This window comes from Lycorma delicatula, chromosome 1 (genome assembly GCF_047948215.1).
Source record: "Lycorma delicatula isolate Av1 chromosome 1, ASM4794821v1, whole genome shotgun sequence".
In the NCBI taxonomy this organism is placed as follows: Eukaryota; Metazoa; Arthropoda; class Insecta; order Hemiptera; family Fulgoridae; genus Lycorma; species Lycorma delicatula.
The window spans coordinates 95,310,570-95,336,576 of record NC_134455.1 but is presented as its reverse complement, the minus strand read 5'-3'; the positions used below and the strand labels follow the sequence as shown (position 1 = coordinate 95,336,576).

At 29.4% G+C, this 26,007-nt stretch overlaps 1 protein-coding gene across 2 annotated transcripts in view; it reads left to right on the top strand.

Moving 5' to 3' along the window:
• LOC142320368 (runt-related transcription factor 3-like) overlaps positions 1 to 26,007 on the top strand; it is a 228,765-nt gene that overhangs the window by 113,037 nt on the left and 89,721 nt on the right. For both annotated transcript variants that reach the window (XM_075358084.1, XM_075358077.1), the window contains exon 3: positions 403 to 582. In XM_075358084.1, the coding sequence (XP_075214199.1) occupies positions 403 to 582 (180 nt within the window). The remainder of the gene's footprint in view (positions 1 to 402; positions 583 to 26,007) is intronic.

Below are 26,007 nucleotides of genomic sequence, written 5' to 3'. Positions count from 1 at the left end.
CGGTTATTGTAAGACAAAGATACTGCCCAACACAATCCTTCTCTTTATATGGTCGGGTAAAAACAACAATAATTTTCTGTTATTATTTTTTCAAAACCTTTTTACAATTTTAAATTAACAAACCACCTTTTGAATTTTTTATTTTATTTTTATTTATTTTCGTGATACAACTTAAAAATTGAATTTAAAATTAATCTGATACTACATTTTATTTCAACACGTGATTATAATTTTTATTCAAAAAACAGAATAATATTTTCGGTTTTAAAATAAGCTTTAATATCCATTGAATTCATAAACTAAGCAGCTGCAAATTGCTTTTTTCTTAATAGGTTTAAGTTATTTTTTTAAATTAGCTTTTGTGTTTTTCTTAGTCCTGTTCCTCATTTAACTTGGTTTCAGGTCAGTCTCATCACTTCCGAGCTGTAGGACTAGGACAAAGACCATTTTTGGATACGTCTTTCTCGACACATCTTAGGGAGTTGGAGTCATATCGACGTAGTAAAGAAGAGGCTCCTTCTCCAAACCCACCCTTAGTAACACCGTGTAAACTACCTCAAAGCCAATGCACCCCGTTACAAGGTAAAGCTGTACACCTTAATAAAATTTTACTAATATTTTTCTTTATTATTTTTAATACTTATACGAGTTTTAAAAATATTTTTTTACGAATTATAAAACTAAATGGAAACGTTTTTATAATATGAATTAACTTGGCCTAATTTAAAAATAAATATACAATTATTATTGATTATTCAAAAGAAATATACAAGGAAGTAATTCTATACAGTATAATGTTAAAAATTTTAGAGAAATATTGTGACTTTTCTTGCTCTAGTCAGTGTGTCTATAAGATAAGATAAGATTCTATAATATGATTTCCTTTCCAAAAATTGTTTATGTGAATTATTTTTATTTTTCTCCCAAGACGGATTTTTTTCCAGTACGCTTCTAGTTATGATTAAAATCATTCGGTGGATTATATGAATACGGGAATTAACTCGTCAGTTTGTCTCAGTTTCTTTTAAGTGACTGTTAAATAAAAGTTGACTGTAATAATAACTTTGTAGATCACATTACGAAGAAATAATTTGTTTAAAACATTTTTAAGTTAGATTTTTCAGTCTATTTTTCTTAAGTTGAATAAACAATCTATTTGAAAAAACCCGTAAGTCTATATAAACAGTTTCAAAAGGTTTATTTATCACCTGATTTAAATAAATCTCATTTTTATATAAATATTCTTAACATTTTAACGACAACGCCCATTATTTACTACATAAATAATCTATTTTTTCAACGGATTTTGATAAAAGGTGAAGGTTCTCAATTAGTCCCGTATGTAAATTTTTTTATGCATGCTAAAGCCGTACTTCTCACTAGATATCAATGATTTTTACAATATCCTGGTCATTATTTTTAAAATGTTTCTTTTAGTTAACTTACGTGGAAGATTTTATTTTTATTTTATGTGTAAATTCTGCGTAGACAATTTTAAGCTACTTTAATTTTTTTTTGTCTTCATTATTTCTTAACGTTAGACTGTCATATATATATATATATATATATATATATATAACGCGTACGTTAAAATTTATTTAACTAGTGAACAGTAAACAACCCCCTCCCCATGGTACAATGTCAGGATGATATATATGACATTTAAATGTAGTGTAGTGTTGTACAGTCTTAGACCGACCATTTCTGAAATCTGTGGTTAATTGAATCCCAACCACCAAAGTACATTGGTATCCACTGCCTAGTACTCACATCCGTAAAAAGTAATTAGAAGTTTACTAGGATTTGAACCTCAGAACCTTCGATTTCGAAAATCAGCTGTGAAATAGGTGATTTTGCGACGACGAGATTACCACTAAATCATCCCGGTAAGCTAATATATATTGAAGAAGAAAAAATTAATTAAATCAAATGGTTTAACTAATTTAAAGTTACTGTAAGCAAACGGGAAGGTTAAACAAAAATCTAATCTACATAAAGAAAAAAAATATTTTTATTTTATTTCATACTTTTTCTTATTTATTATTCTCTTTACGTTTCTTGCAAGCAGATTTATTCCCCATACGGGCATTGTTTTGTTTCGGTTGCCTTTTTTTCTATTGGAACGGCTTTTTTTTTGTTTAATTTAATCGGCAAAAAAGTATTTTTGCCGGTTTTATTAACATTTTTTCTTCAAAATAACTTCTTGAAGTTTAATTCTATTACCTACGAAAACTATTCATTTTTTATATCTGATGTTAAGGGGATGACATTTAAAAATGTTAATTTAATTCTAATAAAAGTTATTCTAATGTGAAAATAGAAGTAATTCTAGTGTAAACGAAAAAAGAAAAAAACTGGATACACTGGAATACGATAAAGTTAATTTCTCTTCTTTCGTGGATTACTATATATAATCAGTTATTTATTAAGTTATTGTTAGAAGATGAGTTAAATATATGAAAGTAATTAGTAGATACTTAATATCTGCTTTCTTAAATTAATGATTATTATAAGAAGTTATAAAATAAACTTATACCCCTGTATACAATGCTACTATGAATAATTCAAACGTAGTAAACAACAATACAAGCGTGAAACAATTTAAGCAAAACAGGAACAGATTTAATGAAAAGTTGCGCTCACGCAATTAGGGCAGCTTTGAATAACTAAAGTATATACGTTTTACAGCCAATTAATAAACGACCGTTCACAACTGTACATAATTATGAAACTTCACTAGTAATTGCAATTAGTGTAAAATAGATAACTGTAGTTATTTTACTATATAACGAATTTATATACAATCTACACGTAATTTAAATCAAAATTATTTTTCATTTAAATAAAAAAAGTTTATATTAATGTTAAAACGCCTTATGTATAATTTTTGAATTTAACATATCTCATAAAATATTTCATATTTATGTGCTCATAAATGTAAATCTATTTCTCAGCAGACGAAATTAATATTATTCACGGTGATGACGTGCTGAAATAGATACATTACATTTTTTTATGCAGTCCAACTTCTATCAGAATTTCAGTTTACTTTTTAAATTATATTTCTTTTTATGTTCATATATTATTTTTATTTATTTTAAAATGTGTTCTTTATTTTAATTTTATTTTTATATCTTAATAAATGAGATATAAATTACATTTTTCTTATTTGTGTGATAGATTATATAAACCTAACCTAATAATCTCTTTTATATTATTTTTTCATAAGGTTTCTTTACAAACGGTTTTTTCTCCTTTTAATGTTTTCTTTTTGGAACTCTTATGGTGTACGTATATTTCTGTGTGTGAATTTAATTTGATCAGTTTGTAAATAAAGGGCCAATCTTGCGATCTTGCGGATTATATTACTTTTCCGGTTGTTTACTTTTACAAAACTTTACTGTTTATTTTGTGGCTAGTTATTCAACATATATTTTTGAAACCAGGTTTGTTTTATGTTATAAATGTTTGCAGTTTTGATCACGGCTAAAAACTTAATATGTTTAAAGGTTATTATTTCGAATAATAAATTTATTTATGGGTATATTTTATTTTAACAATTGTCATAGATTATAACAGAGAGTAATTTTTACCGTTATTCAAATAATGATCTGTCACCGGATTATCACACGTCTTTATCTTCGTACTTATTTGTTAAGTGGTTTAATTAAGTTAAACTTTTGAAAAAAGAAAAAATCAGAATTTGACAAGGAGTCAATTTTTTATACATAGACACAGTATCTTGAAGGGGATTGGACTTACGAAATGTTTACTCATAGCCTATATGTTTTGTGTGAATAAAAAAAAAAATTCCACTGAAGTAAAGCTTTTAAAAAAAATCGCACCCACGAATGAAACCGGAATTCCAAATTCCAGATTTTTTTCTTATATATGATGTGGCTGAGAATATATTCAATCTTTACAGAGTTTTTAGGAAGTTTCATTACCTATTACATGCCAACCCACCACAAACAAAAAAAGCCACCAGAAATTTCAAATTTCTTAAATTTTTCAAATTTTAATGTTTGCAACTTAAAAATGCCTTAAAATATTTTATCTCAGTAAGACGTTATAAGAAGGAGAATTCAATAGTACATTTTAAAATAATTTTTACAAGGTACTTTGTTTAGTTTTAATACGCCACATTTGAGTTATATTAAGGTATATGCTTTTAACTTAAATAATAAAGTCTTATAACAGGATTTAGTTGTTCAATTTTATGAAGTTTTTATTTTTATTTTTTTTTTTTTTGCGTTCTACAATAATCCCGATTTTACATATACTTTGATTTAAACATATTTATTTTTTGTTCAGCTATACCTATAAAGAAACTATCAGTAAAGCTATCAAAGAAAGAAAATGGCAGGCTTTCACAACCCTTTCTGATATTTTAAATTCGACAGGAAAAATAAAATAAAACCTTTGGTTTCTCGAGTAATGAAAAGTAGTGTAATTTTTTAAGAAACAGAAAATCTGTACTGAAATAGACTAGTAGTAGAGAAATATTCAGTGTTAAATATTTTTTTCTTAAATTTAGATTTCAGTTTAGAGATCAAACATCGAAAAGATATCAAATGGTTTGCTTAATTTCGTTGCAATATCTAAATTATCATGCCCAATGAAAAAAAATTATAAAACAGTGGTTATTTTCTAGGAAGAGTTGAATTGAGTATTTGAAACTACATGATTATATCGTAACTGAATATGTTTGTACTGATTAGATGTTACGTAATGTTATAATTACGTACACGTCGATGAATTAACTCAATATTATTTTCATGGAGAAATATTCACATAGAACTATGCGGTTCGCGGGAGTCTACAGCACACGCCTCGTTTGTCGGTTGTATGTAGCTTGCACATGTGATGTCTATGCGGGAGTTGTAAACTCTGATAGAAACTTGGCGGTCCATTGGCGCTTGACTGTATGTGACATTGTCATTAATTAATTTATCACTTGAGTCAGCCGGTAATTATTGAATGTGTCACTTACAACGCCCCGTTTTGTTATTCCATTAATGCCTCCTCATCTAACCCTCTCTTTCTCTTTATCCCCTCTTCTCTTTTCACGGCATAAACCTTTCGTTCTCATCCCTATTGAGCCTACTTCACCCTTTCTCTGTGGTCTAATCGCTAGGTTGGCAACTTCTACCGCACTCTGTTACTTTCTACCCTTCTATTCTACGATTTCATTAAAATATATTATTTCTAAAGATTGTTCGTTCATACTACTCTCCTTTCTCTTTTTTAACCCTTTAATATAATTTATTTTATTTATACATTTTTACGTGGAATAAAATTACTTTTAACTTAACTACCGTTTATCCGCATTCCATCTTTAGCAGCCTTGATTACGATTACAGTTTTAATTACGATTATGGACTATGTCAGTATTTTTAAATAAATTTTTTAAACGTGTTCTTTAACTTTTCTTCGACCTTTCTTTTCTTGGAATAATTTACAGTCTAATCAAACCTTTTTTACTGGTCCACGAGTGATATTTATCATACCCAACAACATAACCATTTTTTTCTCCATGTTATTATTACTATTTTTTTTTTTTTGGAGTATTTACGTAACCTTTTACTAAGTATAACATTTTAAATAAACTGTATTTAAAAAAAAATTGTTAATTTTTTTTCAGTAATAGCACCACTATATTTAAGAATACATGTAATTGTTTGATAAACTATTTAAAATATATAATTTTAAATAGTTGCAGATGTTTTATATAATATTTTTAAAATTTCTTTACTTTATAAAACATAAAATCTGCAAAAATGAAATGATTATAATTAATACAAGTAGTAAATCTTGATAAATGAAGTAAAAATGTACTTCAAATGAAAAAACAAGTTATGGGTTATGTTTTTAGTATTAATAATGTACATTCGATTTCCCAGTTCTTTCCAGACCGTTGGTAGAATACAGTTTCTAAGATAATGTAAATTATTAGAAAAGATATTAATATAAATAACTTAAACATTCGAACACTTGCGTCATTGGATATTATGTCCTTACTTCATGTGGTATGGAAATAATTAACATGTAACGATTAAAGTTGCACTTTGCCCAAAGCATTGTAGACTTAATAACTAACACTCTTCGGTTTTTTTCACTTTAATCGCATTTTTAATATAACTAACTTCACAACCTTAGGGAATTTAATGAAATTAAACTAGATCTTATCGCCGGCCTCTGAGGCGTGAGTGGCAGCATCTCGGCCTTTCATCCGGAGATCCTAGGGTTCGAATCCCGGCCAGGCATGGCATTTTCACACAGGCTACAAATCATTCATTTCGTAAAAAAAAAACCTGCATATTATAAGCTTTGAAAAATGAAGAAAAAACCGTGTGTGGGATGTATTTTTCACATAACATTACAGCAGCCTCATTCTCTTCGCTTCAAACGAAGGACTTGAACAATAATCAGAATCTAGAATCAGTGATATTTTGACGTCTACCAGTTATTTCACTAAAGTTACATCCATACATTTGTATCTATTATTATGTGTCTATACGTTGTTGGTGATAAGTAATACGAATACAAACCGTTTCATTCATATTCGTTTACCTGTAATCGACACAGACCCTTTCATTAACGTACCCCATTACTTGGAACTGAAAGATAATATAGGTGTTAGTGTGAACGCACCATAATTATTTATTCTTAATTCGGCAAGTTTTTTGAGCTTTCAGTTAAAAAAAAAAAATTATTTATTGCACGTTATTAATAACTTCATACAAGTAATGATTATTATAATTCTAAATATCTATCTCTTTGGTACTCTTATAATATGTGTAATGTGCTAAAAGAATTGGCATTATATAAGTAAAAAAGGTTTATTTAAACACTAAGTACAGTGTTATTATAAAGTTTATTACTTGGCATCTTAATAGCAAAAAATAATATTATTATATACTGATATTATCATTATAACTTTACACTCAAGGGTAGTGTCTTATAATATTTTTGTTTGCTAAGAGTTTTCAAGGTGATCAGCATTTCATCAAATGAATTTTAGTAAGAAAATAATTAAAATAAAAAGTCTATTTGCTCCTGGTCAAGAATGAATCAAAACTCGAACAACAATTGAAGCTCTATAAGGCTACGTCACATCTCAAAATTATCTTACTTAATTTTACAAATTTTTTGTTATCGCCAGTGGATTCCGGAATTTTTTTTTGTTTATGGATTTTCTTTCTTTTACTAATCGAAAATAAATCCCTAATGGTAATGGTAATGCTAATTAAAAATAATCGTGTTTAAAAAAGGTGTCCTTTATAAATGATGATTAATTTATATTAATAAAAGTTGTTTTGAATTAGAATCTTCAATTATTACACTGCTGCCATACTTGCAATTTACATTATTTTAATGAAAAGTATGTGTAAAACAATTCATGTACATAATCTTTTAAAACAACGCGTTAGTAGATTACAGAATATCTATTAATTTAAGTTTCTGAAATATTAATCTCCTAAATTGCGTTTTAAAGCTTACTCTTTTCATTATTTATTATTCCTTTTATGAGATTTATCACATCACTTCATTAATAAAGAAAAGAATCCGACTTGCACTACATGATTTATGTATGTCGACTTTATAAGATCGCGTATCATGCGGTTTACAACAAAAGAAAATATTTATTTTTCTTATACTCTCCTGAAGTTTTCTAATATGCTTGAAAATTTTCAGATCTGTTGTCCGATGAGTTCGGGAGTTATAGAAGTCCTTTAAAAAACTTCTATCTCCTTTCCTGGGCAATTAGCGAAGTGGCTCAAATACTTTCATTCTTTTTGCTTTACTAAGAAAAAATATAAACAAAAGCTGGACGAAATTTTTGTGCGTTATTAATTTTATAACAATAATTAAACTAAGAAAATGTTTTAAAACTCATCATGAATCCGGTTTTTGTAACTTTTGACTGGTGAGATACACGAATCAAAATCAGATTTTTGTTTTACGCAATAAACAACGCCGTTGTGTATATCGTAAGTAATTATAAGAATTGTAATGGCTTACATTTTCATCTGATTTTATAGTCCACATCTCATAATACAATATATATCATACAAAGTATTCCCTTGTTTATACTTCAGTAATTGAAATTAATACAGTCGCTCAGGATTACTGTAAGGAAATATTGGGAGAAGCCTATTAAATGATGTTAACGTATCTTCACGATTATAATATTGATTTCTATTCTAACAGATTTTATTTACCTTTTTAAGTTAATTATTATGACCAACAATCGATTCTTTGATCATTAATAATCGAATGGTATCAATGTTACGAAGTTTTATACGATTATTAACGTCAATAACGCATATTCGAGGAATTAAAACATGTTGAGTGTCAAAAATCAACTGATGCTGGCGACCTGAAAGGAAACAGACAAACCAATTCCCAAAAATACTAAACTAACTTGTTCTGTCAAACTTACTTCAGAAAGTAAAAATGTATTTTTTTTTTAATCAATTTTCTCTGACTTTTTACTGTTTCATATCTGCATAAGCCCTCCAAAATTCACATTTATGCATATTTAGCCGTATAAGCGTGATTTTCAACGCAGGGGCTGTAGAATTACATCATAACTTTCAGAGGAATCAAATTTAATTAATACTACTTATATTTCAGATACTTTACATGTGCACAGCCATAAGATAGGAACAAATTAAAAAAAAAATTAATCTATTTCCCCTTTATTGAGAAATAATAATAAATTGTATTTAATGTTAGCACTGAAGCATAGTATTCAGATTATTTTTTTTTCCTAGTAAATCCGACTATAAGCGAAATAGTACAATCATAGTGAATTCTTGGCTCATCATCAGACAGAACGAGGTATTATTAGATAATAAGTTGAAGATTTCTCGATCATCTGATGAAGTAAATTAAAAATAACTATCTATTTAATAGACTATTAAAAAACATTTGTCATAATTCAATTATGACTTTGTATGGTAACAAATAGTACGAAATGAAAGTAATGAAATTAGACTGTTTTATTTGTTTTTAAAGCTCTACAAATGTTAAGATACTCTAAGAATTGACAATGATAGTTTATTTTAATTATTTTGAACCGAAAGCGTTATTTGGGTAAAAGTGGATAACGTTGTAATCCCCCCTCCCTGCTGTTATGTAAATTGTTTTGTTTTTTTTTGATTCTGTAAAACCAGATCGAAATCAAATTCAATAAAAGCATAGTTAATTTTAAATAAATTTTTATGAATAACAATGTAGTAGTGCTCAATACTCTAATCGTGAAAGTTCGGTTTAAACCATTTTATCACAACATCCATCCTAATGCTGTAATTGGCGAAATTCCCAAATACAATTAGATTAAAATATTGTTGGTTTAAAAGAATGAAAATAATTTTGTAGGTAATATTTTATTTAGTTATAGAGCATACAAAATTTTCTTAGACAAATTATAAATAATCATCTAAAATAATTACTACATATTCTCGTAATACTATATATATGATAAAAATAATCACCTTTCACCAACAGAGCATTACATAGAGTGTTATATCACTATATATATCACTTTTGTAATTTTTCCTGTGATAGGAAGGGAATAATATAGTTTTTTTTTTTTTTTATGTAGCATAAATTATGTAATTAGTCAGTCAATACAGCGAGTTCATGAAAAAAGGTATGATGTTATGAAAAACCAACTTCAAATATAGATAGTGTTATAAGTTCAATTTAGTTTTATTTGCCTTTGCTTCATATATTTTACATATACGTGACGTTTTCGAAGGGTACATTCATCATCAGAGGTAATGATAGATTTAAATAAAAATATGTGAAAATAAGACGTTTTTTTAAGCTTATTTTTTTTATTCATTTGCTGTTGTGAAATACGGTCTGAGATAAAGATACGTTACGAAAAAATACATAAAATATGAGCATATATTATTCATTCTTTATATATAAATTTAATGTAAGATTGCACGATGAAATTCTGCATAATTTTCAATAAAATGATAAAATTTTGTTAATATTTTTTTTTATTTTTTTTAACTACTGACAAGTTTGGTTAATAAATTCAAAAAATGTTGCTATTATTATAAACTAATTTTGAAATTTATTTCTCATTTTTAATAATTCATTTTTTTTTTTTTTTGTTTAATTACCACGTTTTAACGTACATTATTTCTGTATCATTACATTAACGATTTTTTTTTGTAGAAAATGTATTCTTTGACTAAATAAAACACCTTAGAAGTAAAGATATTCAATAATGCTCTCGCACATCAATCAGGGTCAGTGATTGACCGATTCCATCTATACTTCATGTCTTGCATCGATGCATTTAATTCGTGAACGAAAAGAAAAATGTTTAAAATTTATTGTACTATTTATTTTTGGAAGGCATACAAACTTGGAAGATTATTAAAATCATTTTAAAGGAAAATAATGAGTGTTTTTTTTAAATATATTTTAAGTGTATTGCAGTATTTTACCTCCAATTTGGGTGGGTACCCTTTACATTTTTATCTAGTTTCAATTTACATATTTAAATTATCATTCAAGTAATTCTGATCCGCTCTTTTATACTTGTTTTTAATTGTATTTTTACCAACTTTTCAAAGAGAAGAACGTAATTACTTTCGGTCGAACAGTGGGATTGAAGGGAATGAAATTAAATTTTTCTTACGTTTCTTAAGTTTCGAGTACGAAAATACCGTCTACTTAAAATGTAATCTTCGAACTACTAGCCGGTCCGTTTAGCCAGAACCTGGACCCTCAGGGCCCAGGTCAACCCAAACCCGAGGAGCCAACTCAGGGCTCCTCAGTGCTTCCAGGGCCAAGGGGCCTACCCCAGGGCCGAAGAGCTCTCTTCGCTCGCCATTCCTCTGTTCGGTAGGACACTCGTAGAGCTCGCTTCGGTCGCCATTCTCGTCTACCTAGATGACTGACCTCTTCGTCTTTGTGTGTGCGTGTGCGCGCGCTCGTATTGCCAATATAATTTGTGGCAAATTTAATTGAAATTTAAAAATCCAAACAAGAAAAATTGGTTGAGTCGTTCCTGAGTTACGCTCAATTTAATTAAGGTCGATAACAGATAACATAACCTCAATTTGAGGAATTTTTTTCGGTCGCATGGTGTGATTGGGAGGGTGAAAATGAATTTCTTTTATGTTTTGAAGTATGAGGATTACGAAATACTATTTTTGTATGAAGTTGTACGTGTGAGAATTTGATAAAGATTTGCGGAGTCGAGCTTTAGTTACGCTCAATTGTTTCAAAAAAGTTGAAAATATTGTGGCTCAAAAATCTCCTGAACTTCTTGATCAATTTCATTGAAATTTAGGTATGCTGTATCTAAAGTCATCCTTATGAAAGTTTGACGAAGAATGGTTGAGTCGTTTCTGATTTACGCTCAAATTAAGGTCGACAACTTACGTAACCTAATTGGAAGTTATGTTGACTTTGTAGTGGTGTATTTTTCACGATGGTCACAATGGTGAGTTTTAACTTGATACTTGTGTGTAGGGTCTACTCGTTATTTTTAATTATTTTATAAAATTATGTTAATAATAATCTAATTTTCTTATAAACATAAAATATATTTTAATATTAAATAAATTTTTAAATAAGCAAAATTATACAAAAATAATGAAAGTCGGTCTGCTTGCTCAGAACTTCGCAAATTTTTGTTAAAAATATTAATATAATTCTTTTTTTTCACAAAACATGGTGTGTATGTACTTTTTACTTGCTTAGTGTGGAATCTGTACAACTCAGTAGTACTGTCTAATTTTCGTCATTGTATTCCGTCAAATACTCTTTTTTTACTTTATGATTTTACTTATTTAGCATTTTTAAATAATTATTTGTTTTTAATTATTTTTAATTAAATCCACGCGGTATTGCTTTGTTGGTGTTCGGGCGATAATTTGGTTATTCGCTCGTTAAAAAAAAATGATAAAACTAAAACGATAAAGTTATGTTTGAGTAATTAAATTGCGGTTTTATTTTAACATTGTTATTGTATTGTTACATAGTAAAACTTATACCGTAAACACTCTCGTAGCAAGTTCACCATTTTGTTCGAAATGATAGTTGCAAGATAGTCTGTTCGATGTATCTGGATTTAAGATTTCACATTGTCTTGATAATGTTGATGTAATCACTACACTTATATATATGATCAGCTACACAAAATTTTAATAAAAACGGTTTTTTGTTTTTTTTTTTACTACAAGCCTATATCCAATGAAGTAAAATCATTTAGGTAAAACAAAAAAACTTGCTATGAATAATAAAAATTACTTGGCCACCGGTATTATAAAAATAAACTCTTATCTACGACGTGGCGCCAGACTTATCGGAAGTTATCCTTTGTATTTTTCACACACATAGTCTTTTGTTTCATACCAAGTATTCTTTTCGATCACTTTGCAAACGTTTTACGGTTTTTGGGGATCAACGACCATTCAGTATTTTCAAAAAATTGACAGTTTTGTGGCTCGAAAATCTCCTAAACTACTTAATCAATTTCATTGAAATTTAGATATGTTGTAGTAGTGTATCTAAAGTCGTGCATATGAAAATTTGATAAAGATTGATTGTATCAGCTACCCTCAGTTTAAGATCGACAACAGACAACATAACCTCAATTGGAAATTGTGTTGACTTTGTAGTCAATAATGTTGACTTTGTTCTTTCTCGTATCCAATAAAAACAAGAACGTTTCGGAGGAAAAAAGGCGAAATATCCGGAAATAGAAGAAAACTTGCAGCCCATATGTGGAATTATGCCAGTTTGAATAGTGATTTCTACAGATATGTGTCTGAAGAATTAAATATCGGTGAGGGATGAATTTAAAACTAGTCTTAACTCGGTTCGTTGATATTTACTATTCCAAGAAGGACTACAGTAACACAACGGCTACCAGAAGCATATGAGGATAAACTTGACAAAGTTTCAAAGATATGTCAAATTTACGAGAAAGGACAGTTATTGCCAAGATCATGCGGATCAGACAACGACGATTTTAAAAATGCCATAGACAACCAACAATAATTGAAAGTGTAGGTCCAGACTGTTCAGGTACAAGCTATCAGATATTGATTACATTACACAACATTGCTCGGTGATGCTGACATTACCTTTGGATACGGAAATATTATCTCCGTATATAATTTTTAAAACAAAATTATGTACTTAAAGAAGAAAAATATCCCGCGATTTGTCGCATGAGCACAAAAAAAAAGGATGGATGAATAATGTATTAGTACTGAAGCGAATTAAATGCGTCTGGGAGCGTCGACCAGGTGCTTTATTACGACAAAACGTCTGTACTTGTAATGGTCTGTTTTGAGAGTCTTTCTTTACACCATCGGATGCTATAAAACGAAGACTGATTGCCGCAAAATGTGAGAAGGTAATATTCCTGTGAAATAATATCTATTCTTTAACCTCTATATATTTGCGTAAACTGACAATTTAAAATCTAAATCCACAAATATTATACAAACCGGATGACCCACAAGACATAGGAGACTACATCATCAGGTAAAATTAAGATATCGTCTTTGGTATAAATTTGTAAATTGACTATTGCGGCACGGTCAAAAATCTCGGATGATTTACTTAAAACATCGTTCTAGAAATGTTTATTTCAATCACTCTCAGTGAAAGCGGAGGTGATTATTTGTGGTTAATTAATTACGAAAAAATTATTGCAATTCTACGGATGACCGAAACTCGAATATAGATGACAATAATTAAGGTAAATACCTAACATAATTTTGGTGCGTTTAATTAAATATTTACATTGCAGACTGATTTACTGACATTATGCAAATAACAAATGGTGATACTTTCAATCTACTGTAATTTTTTTTTTTTTTAATAGACTAAAAAATTAACAATTATTTTTTTTACTATTTTCGATTTTCCAAACTCGGGTTTGCATGTTACATGAGTGTATATATATATATATATATATATTAATAAAGAAAATTTATGGTAAATGACCATAATTTATATTTTCTAATGGATTTCAAACTTTTATTAAAATATTTATTAACTACCGAAAACGAGATAAATTTTAATTTCACCTAAGAATGAATTCAGATCTGATTAAAAAAAAAGAAAAAAAAATGATGGATATTCAATATCCTCTTACGCCAGTCATGCTGAAAATGCAATTCGATATAACCAATATCTGGTATTTCTTCTATCCATGCTGGCATGTTCATGTGTGTATACTGGCGCGTGTATTCAAGTTTCTTCTTATTTACAGACCTTTAAAAAAAGAGTACCAGATTTTTTTTAATAACTTATTTGAACAAAATATTTGTTGGTTCGTAACTTCTGCAACGTACATATAAAAGAAGATGAAATGCACACCAAAATATTAGTATTGATATCATTATTGATGTCACCCGTTTTTGTTTTTTTTCATTCATAGATCAACTTAGAAATAAAATTACTCAGTTGAATTTTTATGAATCTGTTTGGAATCATCCAAACAGGTTATTATAACCAAATACAAAAAAAAGAGGCTTGTTCTTAAAGAATTCGTAGAATAATGGTTGATTTATTAATAGTAAGTTTTTATTTCAGATTCAAAGGTTAAAATTATAAATTGTCAGGTTTGGAAAAAATCAGATATGAAAGTCACAAGATTATAAACAAGGCTGTGAAAGTATTTTATTTATAATAATCATAAATTAAGATGTAAAAAACATCGTTCATTGTTTGCATTGAAGTTAGTAATTTATTAAGAAAACAATAAAATTAAAGGAGTATGTCTCCTAATAAACCACAAACTACTGATTTAAGTAAATCAGTAAATGTTCGAAATAAATTAAACAGAATCTAAATATAGTATTAATATATTTAACTATGTTTAAAAGCTATTAATTTTGGCAACTACTTTTTTTCCAGATGATTCTTTCTTAAAAAAGTTTCTTTCTTGAAGGTATCGGGAAGGATAAAAATGTATGAAAATTCAATACACGAATGAACATAAAATCTAATTGAGTGCCCCTGTTTATTTCGCCGACACCGCTCTGCTAAAACCTGAAACACAAGACCCCAGTTCTGTAACCATTCTTATTGCTTCTGATATTCATTCATACATTGCTTCTATTTAAACAAATAATCTAATTAGCGGCTCTTTAATTTACAGTTTTAGGACTCGTAGTTTGAGAGATATACGAGTACATACAAGGTTTAACTTCCAACTATTTAAGATCTGAAACATGTTTATTTATTTTTTTTTATAGCAGTTTAAACAGCTATACTGAATATCGTATTAAGCTGTTACAAAAATTGCTAAGCAGCAGTATTTAAATAAGTGGTAATTATTAAAATTGATATAAGTTATAAGCGATTTTCTTCTAAAAGCAAATACAGCTTTAGGTTTCCAAAAAAAATGTTTTTATAACATAATATTATAAATTTTCAGTATACTGTTAATAAATTGAAAAACCATTTGTGAAAACAATTCAACGATTTTGAAGAGATATTAGAATTATATTAGTCGTGTTATGTTTTTCCTTAGTCTGAAGCTTTAAAAAAATAGCTAATAATAAAAGCAAAAAAAGTCGAATGATCTTTTTCATTCCAAGGTCAGATATTGTAGGCGAATAACCAGAGAGGCTATAAACTGTTGAGCAACTCGAGTAGGGGTATCAAATTCTTCCAGACTAGGGAAAACAGTTAATAAAATTTCGACGAAAAGCTATAATAGTACATTATGCAACGAGCCTATAATTAAGGCCATTAACGAGCCAATTAAGCATTTTCTGGAATGAGCTATTGTACTATATCGTTCTCATTACGTTAAGTATTTAATTACATTTTATTTACAAAAATCAATTTATCCACATATTAATAGGATTTATTTTTATTTTCTTACGAATTTCTCTCTAGCTGATAAAAACGAACATACCAGCAATTTTGTGAATTTTTAAAATTAACCAATTGTGAATGAAGTAGCTATTTATTGAAATAAGTCAGATAAATGGATACTCATCAGTTGATTAACGTTTTAAGTGGACGGAAATATTGAGTATAGATTAGCTAATCGGGCATATTTTTAGATTTTTTTCTGAGTGAAGTCGCGGATAAAACTGCGTAAAATTAAAAATTAATCAAATAAAGAAGTTTTCCTTCAATTTTTTAAATAGAAGATAATTTTAAATGAAACGTTATTGACTAAAAAAAATAAAAAATTGTGGAATAAAATATGACCATGATTTAATTTACCATTATTATTTAGCGAATTAACCTCCAATCACATCGGCAAAAGTATAGTGATAGTGCTTAAATTAACATTTAATTACTTATATTATCAGTTGAAAAATAAGCACGTGATTTTATGACAATAATGTGTCTTTAACCCTTTCTCAAGGGAATATAAGTGTTTCTTCGGATATGGCTTAAAATGGGTTGAGAACTGTTATCTTTTGTATTAAAATAATTATGTAATTTTCTTCAGCAGTCGATTCTGGGGCTCACACACTACGATCGATTGCTTATATATATTGTCGCCGAATGGCTTCAACGGCACATGGCACTTACTAACCTTATGGTAGCCCTGAAAAGGGCCGTTTTTATGTCGTCGATCGGCTTCGACAGCTCGTTGTAATTACTAACCTTATAGTAGCCCTGAGAAAGGCTGTTGTCGTCGTTTGGTTTCAACGGCTTGTAATTCATAACCCTGTGGTAGCCCTGAAAAGGGCCATTTTTTGCGTTAGCTCTGAGAAGAGCTGTTGGGTCCGGAAGCTGGTCTCCGGCGAAGTCGGTGAGTTGCGGCTTGTTCATTGAAGTCAGACCGGGCTCTCCCTCAGCGGCAGTTGGGTCCCCACTACAGCGTGGCAGTGGTGGCCCCCAGAGCCCCGCAGTGTCGGATCGGCGTCGGTCATCCTTCGCCGGCGCGGCCGAGGCGGTTCTCCCCGAACGGTCCCACGCTGGGCCAGCTACTGCCTCTGAGTCCGCCGGCCATTGAGATTGAAGCCCGGCGAGCTGGAGCAGGAAGGTAGCGTTCGCGTCCAGCAGCTCCCACGGCGAGTCGGCCAGGCCTGCTGCTCCGGCGGGAATGTTGGCATCCGCCGGGAGGCCCCACGTTGAGGCAGCCAAGGAACTTTTTCTGTCTTCTTCCATTTTCTTCTTCTTGATCTTTTCCAGGAGGTAATCGACGATGAATTGAAAATTCACTCTCGTGCACGCTCTTTTATTGGAGCCTGAGAGTGGTGGGGCCTTAACGCCGCTGTGGCGGGAGAACTGCGCGGCGGTAGTGATGATTGTATCAGCGCATCCGTATAATATGCACCAGCTCACACCTGAGTTGCTATACGGTGTTCGTTTGCCGATATTAAATTAGATATACATGTGGTAACAATGTATGTATATTAAATACATTTTAAAGGAGAAGTGGTATTCCCGCTTAGCCTTCAAAAAATCTAACCACTATGTTGAATTTTGGCAATAAACCATTTAAAATAATAAATAGAATTAAAAATGTATAAGCATTATTTTAAGGCGTTAAATACCTTTTACCAAACACATTAATTAAACTTCTACCCGAAAATTATACGTGATACTGATTAAAATTCTTAATTTGTGCTTTATAGTTGTATAAGAAACTGGAAAATTAGCATTATTTTGTTTATTAAGAGTCTAATTTATCATTTGATTTTTGAGCATTTTGTTGAAAAAATTTCTTAGTAGGTGCTTAATGTATCAAACTATTTTCGACAGTCAGCGCTTATCTTTCCTTTCGGAAACAGTAAGTTCGAGGCCCGATTTACATTAACTTGACAAGTCATCGTGAATATAACTTGACATCGGGAAATTTTCGTAATATTATTCGAATCAATCAATAAAGCACGTGTCTAAGTGGTACCTGTCTAAGCAGGCCCCTTCAAAATTTCATTTTTCTAGAAACATTGATTCGGATGATTCAGTGATAAATGAATAAGTGAGCGAACGGTGTTTCACGAACAAGAGTTATTTACATATCCAACTAATATATTTAGCAAAAGAAAGAGCTTTTCCTTTTTCTGTTTAACCTCCGGAACCCTGTAAAGTATTACTTCAGAGGATGAATGAGGACGAAATGTATGAATATAAATGAATTGCAGTCATATACCTATACCACGATCTAGTATACCGTTGTACCGGTATCCATGTTGTAGTATTTAAAATCTTATAAAAAGTAACTGCCTTTACTAGGATGCCAAGTACCTTTACCTTAGTATTCTTGACTTTGAAATGAGCTGATTTTCGTTCACGGGTTTACCGCTAGACCAACAACCCGGTGGATTAAAATGAAGAGCCGTTATTGTTTTGGCTTAATATATCATCCTAACAATCAAACGCGTAAAATCTTATAAAATTAAATTTCTGCAAATTTTAAGAATGTAAGAGTAATTATAAAAGAGACGGGGTTATTTTTTCAGAATTTTCAAGAAAAAATAAGCGTCAGTTCTTATATCCTTTTAAAAACCTTTTCAAAAGAAAAATCTTTATTTATATAAACTTCTTACCACTTCTACAAACGTAGAAATTTATATTCTACGTTTGTATTTTCAATGTTATTTTTTACCTCTTTTTTTTTTAATGACTGTCTTGAACTCAAATTTTACAACTAATTGTGCTCAATTAAAGTTAAAAGATTTTGTTTAACTTATTAATACATTAATGTAGTTTAAATTAAAGTTGTTATAAAGTTATTGAAAACATTAGTTTATTTTAAAAACCCGTAAAGCGGAATTATAAAACCATTCATTAACTCGACTCAAAATTATAAATGGGACAACAAAGTCTGTTTTTAAGACTTAAGTTTCACTAGTATCAACAAATTGTAGCTCAAAATGATAAGTATTCTCTTTTATGTGGAAAACTAATTAAGCGTAATTAATAAATATTAATAGTTTTAACCGATGGTCCTTCTGTTATATATCTTAAAAACAAATCTTTAAATTTATTTCTGAAGCAGGTATTCATAGTAAAACTATAGCGTAAATCTTTTTTCTCATTAATCTAATCCCTTTTTTGCGTTTTCTTTTTTTCCCCTGTTTAGCCTCCGGGAATCACCATCAGGTACTAGTTCAAAGGATGAATGACGATGAAATGTGTGATTGTAAGTGAAGTGTAGTCTTGTACAGTCTCAGGTCTACCATTTCTGAGATGTGTGGTTAATTGAAACCCAACCACCAAAAAACACCGGTATCCACGATCTAGTATTCAAATTCCTATGAAAGTAAAACCTTTACTAGGATTTGAACGTTGGAACTCTCGACTTCGAAATCAGATGATTTGCGAAGACGCGTTCACCACTAGACCAAACCCGTGGGTTAATCTAATCTCTTGGGGAATATTGTTGTAACTTATTTTTTGTGTGTACGGACTCTTTTGAACATACTTTAAAGGATTTGCATGATGAATTTTCATTCGATCTTATTTTCATTTGAAAATGTCAGGATCACCACCACATTTTTAAGAACTATTCTTCTGTACTTCAAGGACCGAAAGTAATTTAATTACAATACACACATCTTATTTTTAAAAAATATATTTTTATATGAAAATTCCTTCCTTTAGCCACACGTATGAGAAAGATAATATGAATCACTCTGTATATTATCGTTAAATGTGTAATTTTGTTGCTCTATAAATTAATAACATTATTCTATGAAACGACTGATAAAGAAATAGTTCGTAATTACAACTATTTTTATAAACTCGTATAATTTCATGTTCTAATTCATTTCTCTTAACTTAAATAATAGATGATAAATGTAAATTGTTTATAATTGATTATAAAAAAATTGTATCTAGTTAACGACAGTATTAAAGTGATAACTTATGTAATATACTAAAATTTAATCTAAATCGGTTAGGTGTAATTTAGTATTAGTTTAATTAATTTATCGCTAAAATTATTATCAAACAAATGATAAAATTCCCATTATTTATTAAAAAGCTGACAACATAGTTGTTATAATTTCGTGGAATTGGTTATCTGATATACAGGAAAAATAATGATATATAAAATGTTTAAAACATTAGAAAAATCGATATTTTTCTCTTTTTTTCTGCTTCTCTACTCCAAAAATTAGTGCACAACTAGATTTTACAACAGTCATAAATCTAAAATTTCAACATACTACGACTAATCTTTTTTGTGTTGTGGGAGATACATACATATATACGTACGTACAGACGTCACGCCGAAATTTAACTAGTCAAAATGGATATTTCCGTTGAAATCTGATAACCGAAATTTTTCGCGATCAAAATAGTTTCTTTAATTCGTACAAGGAAGTAAAAATAGTACAATAAACATGCACCCATGTACTGACCTTAAAATAATGTCGTGTACTGATTACACAGTTTTGAGAAAATTAACTAATGAAACTACGTACCTCACCCACTGAAAATATTGATCCTAAATCTTTACCAAAACATTGCCCCATTTACACGTGTCTCTGTACCAAATTTCATCAAAATCCGTTTATTCAGTCAAACGTTATTAAGTTTAAAACTTCCAACACATGTACATAGGTTCATATATTCTATGTACAAACATTACCTTCCACTTTTTTTTTTTTGGAGTCCCTAGGACTCCTGCTATGAATTCCCTCATGAAAAGTTGTCAAATGCAAAAAATAAACCATACTCCATTTTTTGACTGATTACCATAATTTTCTTCTTGTAGGACAGCTTTATATACTAGGACTATGGTGCCAGGAAAGTAAAATTGATTATCAATTATAATTTTTATTAAACAATTAAAATTATAATCGATTAATTATTATAATTCTTGATGGCGTTACTTTGATGCATCTTTTCCCGTTGTTTTATTAACAGATAACACACTTTACGCACCAGGTTGGTCTAGTTGTGAACGCGTCTTCGCAAGTCAGGTGATTACGAAGTTGAAAGTTCCAATGTTCAAATCCTAGCAAAGGCAGTTACTTTTATATGGATTTGAATACTAGATCGTGGATATACCGATGTCCTTTGGTGGTTGGGTTTCAATTAACCACACATCTCAGGAATGGTCGAATTGAGAATTGTACAAGACTACACTTCATTTACACTCACACATATCATCCTCATTTATCTTCTGAAGTATTATCTGAACGGTAGTTATCGGAGGCTAAACAGGAAAAAAGATATCAAAAAAGAAGATATCACACTATAAAAAAAATAACATTTTTGTCTTATAAATAGGTACTAAAAATGATAATCCGGGTTGGACTGTAAATGAGTTCTGTTTGTACTAAGATTAAAAAAAAATCAATTTTCTAAACAAAAATAATATATGAATATAATGATAGTGTTATCTCAATTAAAATTTCTTATACGAACAAAAACGAACGGTGAACTTGAGTAATTGAGAACATAGATTACTAATATGGTTATTGTTACCCTTTACTATATACCATTATAATTTACTTTTCACTCTCACCCGTACCTTAATTTGTTTAGTTATTCTGTAAGATTCTGGTCGTCTTGCGGTTAGTCTTTTTTAACTTGTTAACGAAGCCCTTTATATCCACGTTGAAATTGTTATTTAGTTTTGGTAGATGTGATTTAGGATTTTTTTTACAACTTATTCAATTTTGTTTATATTAGTCGCGTTTTATCTTTCCCGATGAGTTTAAGGCTTAATAACTGGTTTTATGATAATGTTAAAAAACGAAAGTAATCTTATTTTATTCTTCTTGATTTGTTTTTTCTGATTATCTATGCAATTTTATATTTGTTTACTGTAATTTAGAGTCAATAACTGAAAAAATTACGAAACGGTATTCTTATTTGACGAGATTTAACCTAATTCTAATTTAAAAATTTGTAATGAAAAAAACTCTAAATTAATATATCCCATTAAATTCCTATTAGGTAATCTTTCCTTGTCATTATTTTGTTCTAATTTTAATGTTTTTCGATTGTTGAGTTTCCATTTATCATAAATTTTTCATCAACTGCTATTTCAGAAAGGAATGATAATATTAAATATGTCTTTTTGATGTAATTAACATGAATAAAAATTTATGCAAAATAATAGAAACTCTCATGTACAGTTTTTAACATTTGTTATTTTAAAAATAACGTATTATTTTTTAATAGTTGAGACCTGCTCCATTAAAATAAATTATACATAAAGTGTGATAATAGGCAAAGTCAAGTGGTTATTTATTTATGATTTATTTCTTTAGTACTTAGATTTTCTAATAAAATACTTCAGTCCGTAGGTTTAATTTCATTAAAATCCTGAAACGAGCTTAGTCTTTAGGAGCAAGAATTTTTACACTAGCTGGCTTTGTAAGTTACAGTATTATATGTGCTGGATTTTTTTTAATATTCTCTTTTGTATTCTAATAAATAAATAAATAAATAAAAATAAAAAATAATCATTCTTATTTCACAGTTATGGTGACATTTGTAAATAAAATTTTAATTAAATATTTCGCGTTAGAATATCGTCGATATGCAGAAATTTAGGCAAGAGAATTATTAATTAGCGCCTTTTCTTGAGTTCGTGACAGCAGCTGCAAAGTCTATTTACGAGGTCTGTTAAAAAAGTAACCGAATCTTTTTAATTAGGCGCCAACGGAGATATTTAGTGACGGGCCGTTGGCGGCATTGTGTTCCGCTTAACCTCCTCTGTAACTACATGTTCTTGGATTATTGATATCTCGTTTAGTTTTTGTGTTATTGTTGTTTGAGCTCAACATGTTTAAGTGTTGTAGCGATATTTGTAATGTATGATTTTTTGATGATTGAACTTTTTTCTCAAGGCCGTAGCCGTAAACCCAGCTTTCGTCTCCCGCTTACGATCCTTTGCATGAATGTTTCATCGTCATCGGCTTGTTCAAGGAGTTGCCGTTAATTGTCCACTCGATGTTCTTTCTGCTGTTCGATCATCAAACGAGGAATAAACTTTGCTGCAACTCGATGCACGTTCATAATTTTTCAGTCAAAATGTCACGGCATGATCCAATCGAGATCCTAACCCTTTCTGCAAGTTCTTTGACACTCAATCGGCGATTTGCACGCACCCGATCGTTGATTTTCTGAACGTGTGTGTCATCAGTTGAAGTCGAAGTACTTCTTGGTCGATGGTGATCTTCAATTGACTGACGACCACTTTTAAATCGTGAAAACCATTCGCAGCGTTGCAAACGACCCAGAGCATCATCTCCGTAAGCTCGTTTCAAAACTTAAAAATTTCTGTGAAAGTTTTCTCCAGTTTCACGCAAAAGTTTACGTTGTGTTATTGCCCCCGAAAAACGCACATTGCAAAAATCGCTGCTAACACTTAAACACGTTGGATTCAAATAACAATAACACGAAGACTAAACGAGATACGAACAATCCAATAATATATGGTTATAGAGGAGGTTATGCGGAACACAATGCTGCCAACCCCACGTCACTAAATATCATCATTGGCGCGTAATTAAAAAGGTTTGGTTACTTTTTGAACAGAGCTTGTATTTAACGATCGTTACAGTATATTCTCCACCAAATGGTAAATCAAAAAAAAAAATTTAATTTGAAGTGATATTTTATTTTCTAAAATGTAAAAAATGGTATTTTAAAGACCATGTTTTACCCGTTATAATAATGGATATTTAAAATTACGATACATATTTTCTTTTTCTTATTCATCCGATCAATACATGCTATTTTTTCAAAATGTTTAAACATATCTGTGCCAAACTGAGATATTTATTTGTTGGTAACGGCCGGTAGCTGAATAACTGTTCCATTTGTCCAAAAACTCCCAAGTTTCATGTTTAATTTTGTAGGCATTTAATTATTAACGTTTTTGTGCCTTTCGTATTATTGATTATAAATTCGAGTTATTGAATTAAAAAAAAAATTCAATATATATAATTTTTTTGACAATAAGAAAATGACCTGCATGAGTTAACGGGAAAAATAATGGGTAGTAAAATTTGACCTCCTCTATATTTTACAATCATTATACAGTTAATTAAGTTTCATATTCATATGCAAATCTATAAAGAATATGAATAGATATTACATTTTATTGTTTATTAATACTTTAAATTTATATGTATAGTTTTTTATGTTAAACTCCATTATACTATTATAAATTTTATTCAGACAATAGTAACCGTATTTTTTTCACAGAAAAAGAGACAAAAATGTTCTTTTTAATCTAATTGACGATTTTTGTCGCTTAATTATTCTTTATTTATTTTTGAAATAAATTGTTTTGTTTTTATTAGACTTAGGTTTCGTTAATTGGCTCAATATTCAAAATTTAGGAAACATGAAGAAATATATTTTTATTAAAAAAAAAAGAAAAAAATTAGTAGCTTCATTAAATATTAAATACACAAAAATTGTGACTTTAAAGGTTTAAAAAATTTTATTAAGATTAAGAAAACATTTAGGAAGTTTTCTCCAACTATTGCCTTTAAAACAAACCGTGTTTTTTATTGATGTTAAGATCGGGATCAGTTCCTTATTTTATTTACTTTTTTATTTTACGAAGGAAATAGCTTTTTTCCTTTATGAGCATTATATTATGTTTTGATAGTCTACAGATTCAATAAAAAATTTATCAGTGGCTTTTTCCAGTTTCAAGATATTGCCTCAGTCATTAACCCGATGTCTGTTAAAAAACTAAAACTCAAACATAACGTAAATAATATAAATGAAATTTTTAGTTTTTCTTTACAATATGTGTATATTAAATAGAAACATAAGTTTACCGTTTAAATCCAAATCCAGTAACTCATAAGTAGAAATTTACCGGTGTAATAATATTTAAGTATTTTATTTTCTTGAATTTAAGTCGTTAAAGCTAATATAAGGGGTTAGACAATAACATTTAACACCCTAGTTTATTTGCCCTAGGGTGTAAAGTGATTGTTATGTAAGCTGAGCTCGACACAACACCTGTTGATAGCTATACTCTACAGCCGCAGTGTTTACGCTACACTTCACGTAGCTTCTAGGGGAATCAATCCAAAGGTGATCTTTTTTCTCTGCTCTGTAACAAACCAATTGTCTGTATCGACAACGCAATTATTTCTTATAAATTAATAATAAGCGTTTAGTTTCAAGGAAGCAGGTACAGACAAATTCAAGAGCTTTCAGTTTCTTATCAAACTTTTCATGTTATTATGAAAATAGCGACAACTTCTTTTCTTATATTTCATCATTATGTTAATAGTAATTAATTATAATTGGCTTAATAATAAATTATTGGCTTAATAATTAATTATAATTGGCTTAAATTCAACAATAGATTGTTTAAGTTTTTCCAGTTTCTACATTACCAATACGAAGATAGTGTTATGAAGTTAACCGGAACGATAGAATTACACTTGTAACACAGGCGTTCAAATCCAGATAAAAATAATTAAAACATTTTTTGGATATGAATCTGAATTTTGTCGGTATCAAATCTTTGAAATGCAGCTTTAACTTATGCTCAAATATACGAGACAAATCTTTGAGATCACCTTACAGTAATACGAAAATTGTATTAAATTTCTAACAAATATTATCTTGCTTGGATCTTGTGGCCTAGTAATTTGAAGACTGTATATCTCATAACAATAGATGTGATTTTTATTTAATTTAGAAAAGTATTTTACGCTTTTTCTCTCTGTTTTTTCTTCAACCAACATTCCTTATTAACTGCGATAAGCTTTATATTTATAATTAAGAATGGGCTGTGTTTAAGAGAAGATTCTCAATGTCACCTTATTCTTAAATCTCTGTACCTACATGGAAGGCTAACATTTAAAATATATAGTCCGGTTTTATCATTTCGTATTAGTAGTATGTTCCTTTCGACAAAATTTAAATTTAGTAACGGATTTAGGGTGAAAAAATAAACAATAAAATTTACTCGCTCTTATATTCTTTGCTAAAATATTCTCTATTGAATCCTTTTTTTTCTATAATTTGACTCTCGCAAGGCACTAAATTTATTAAAAACAGTTTCGAAAATTATAGGTAAGTTAAGTAAAATTA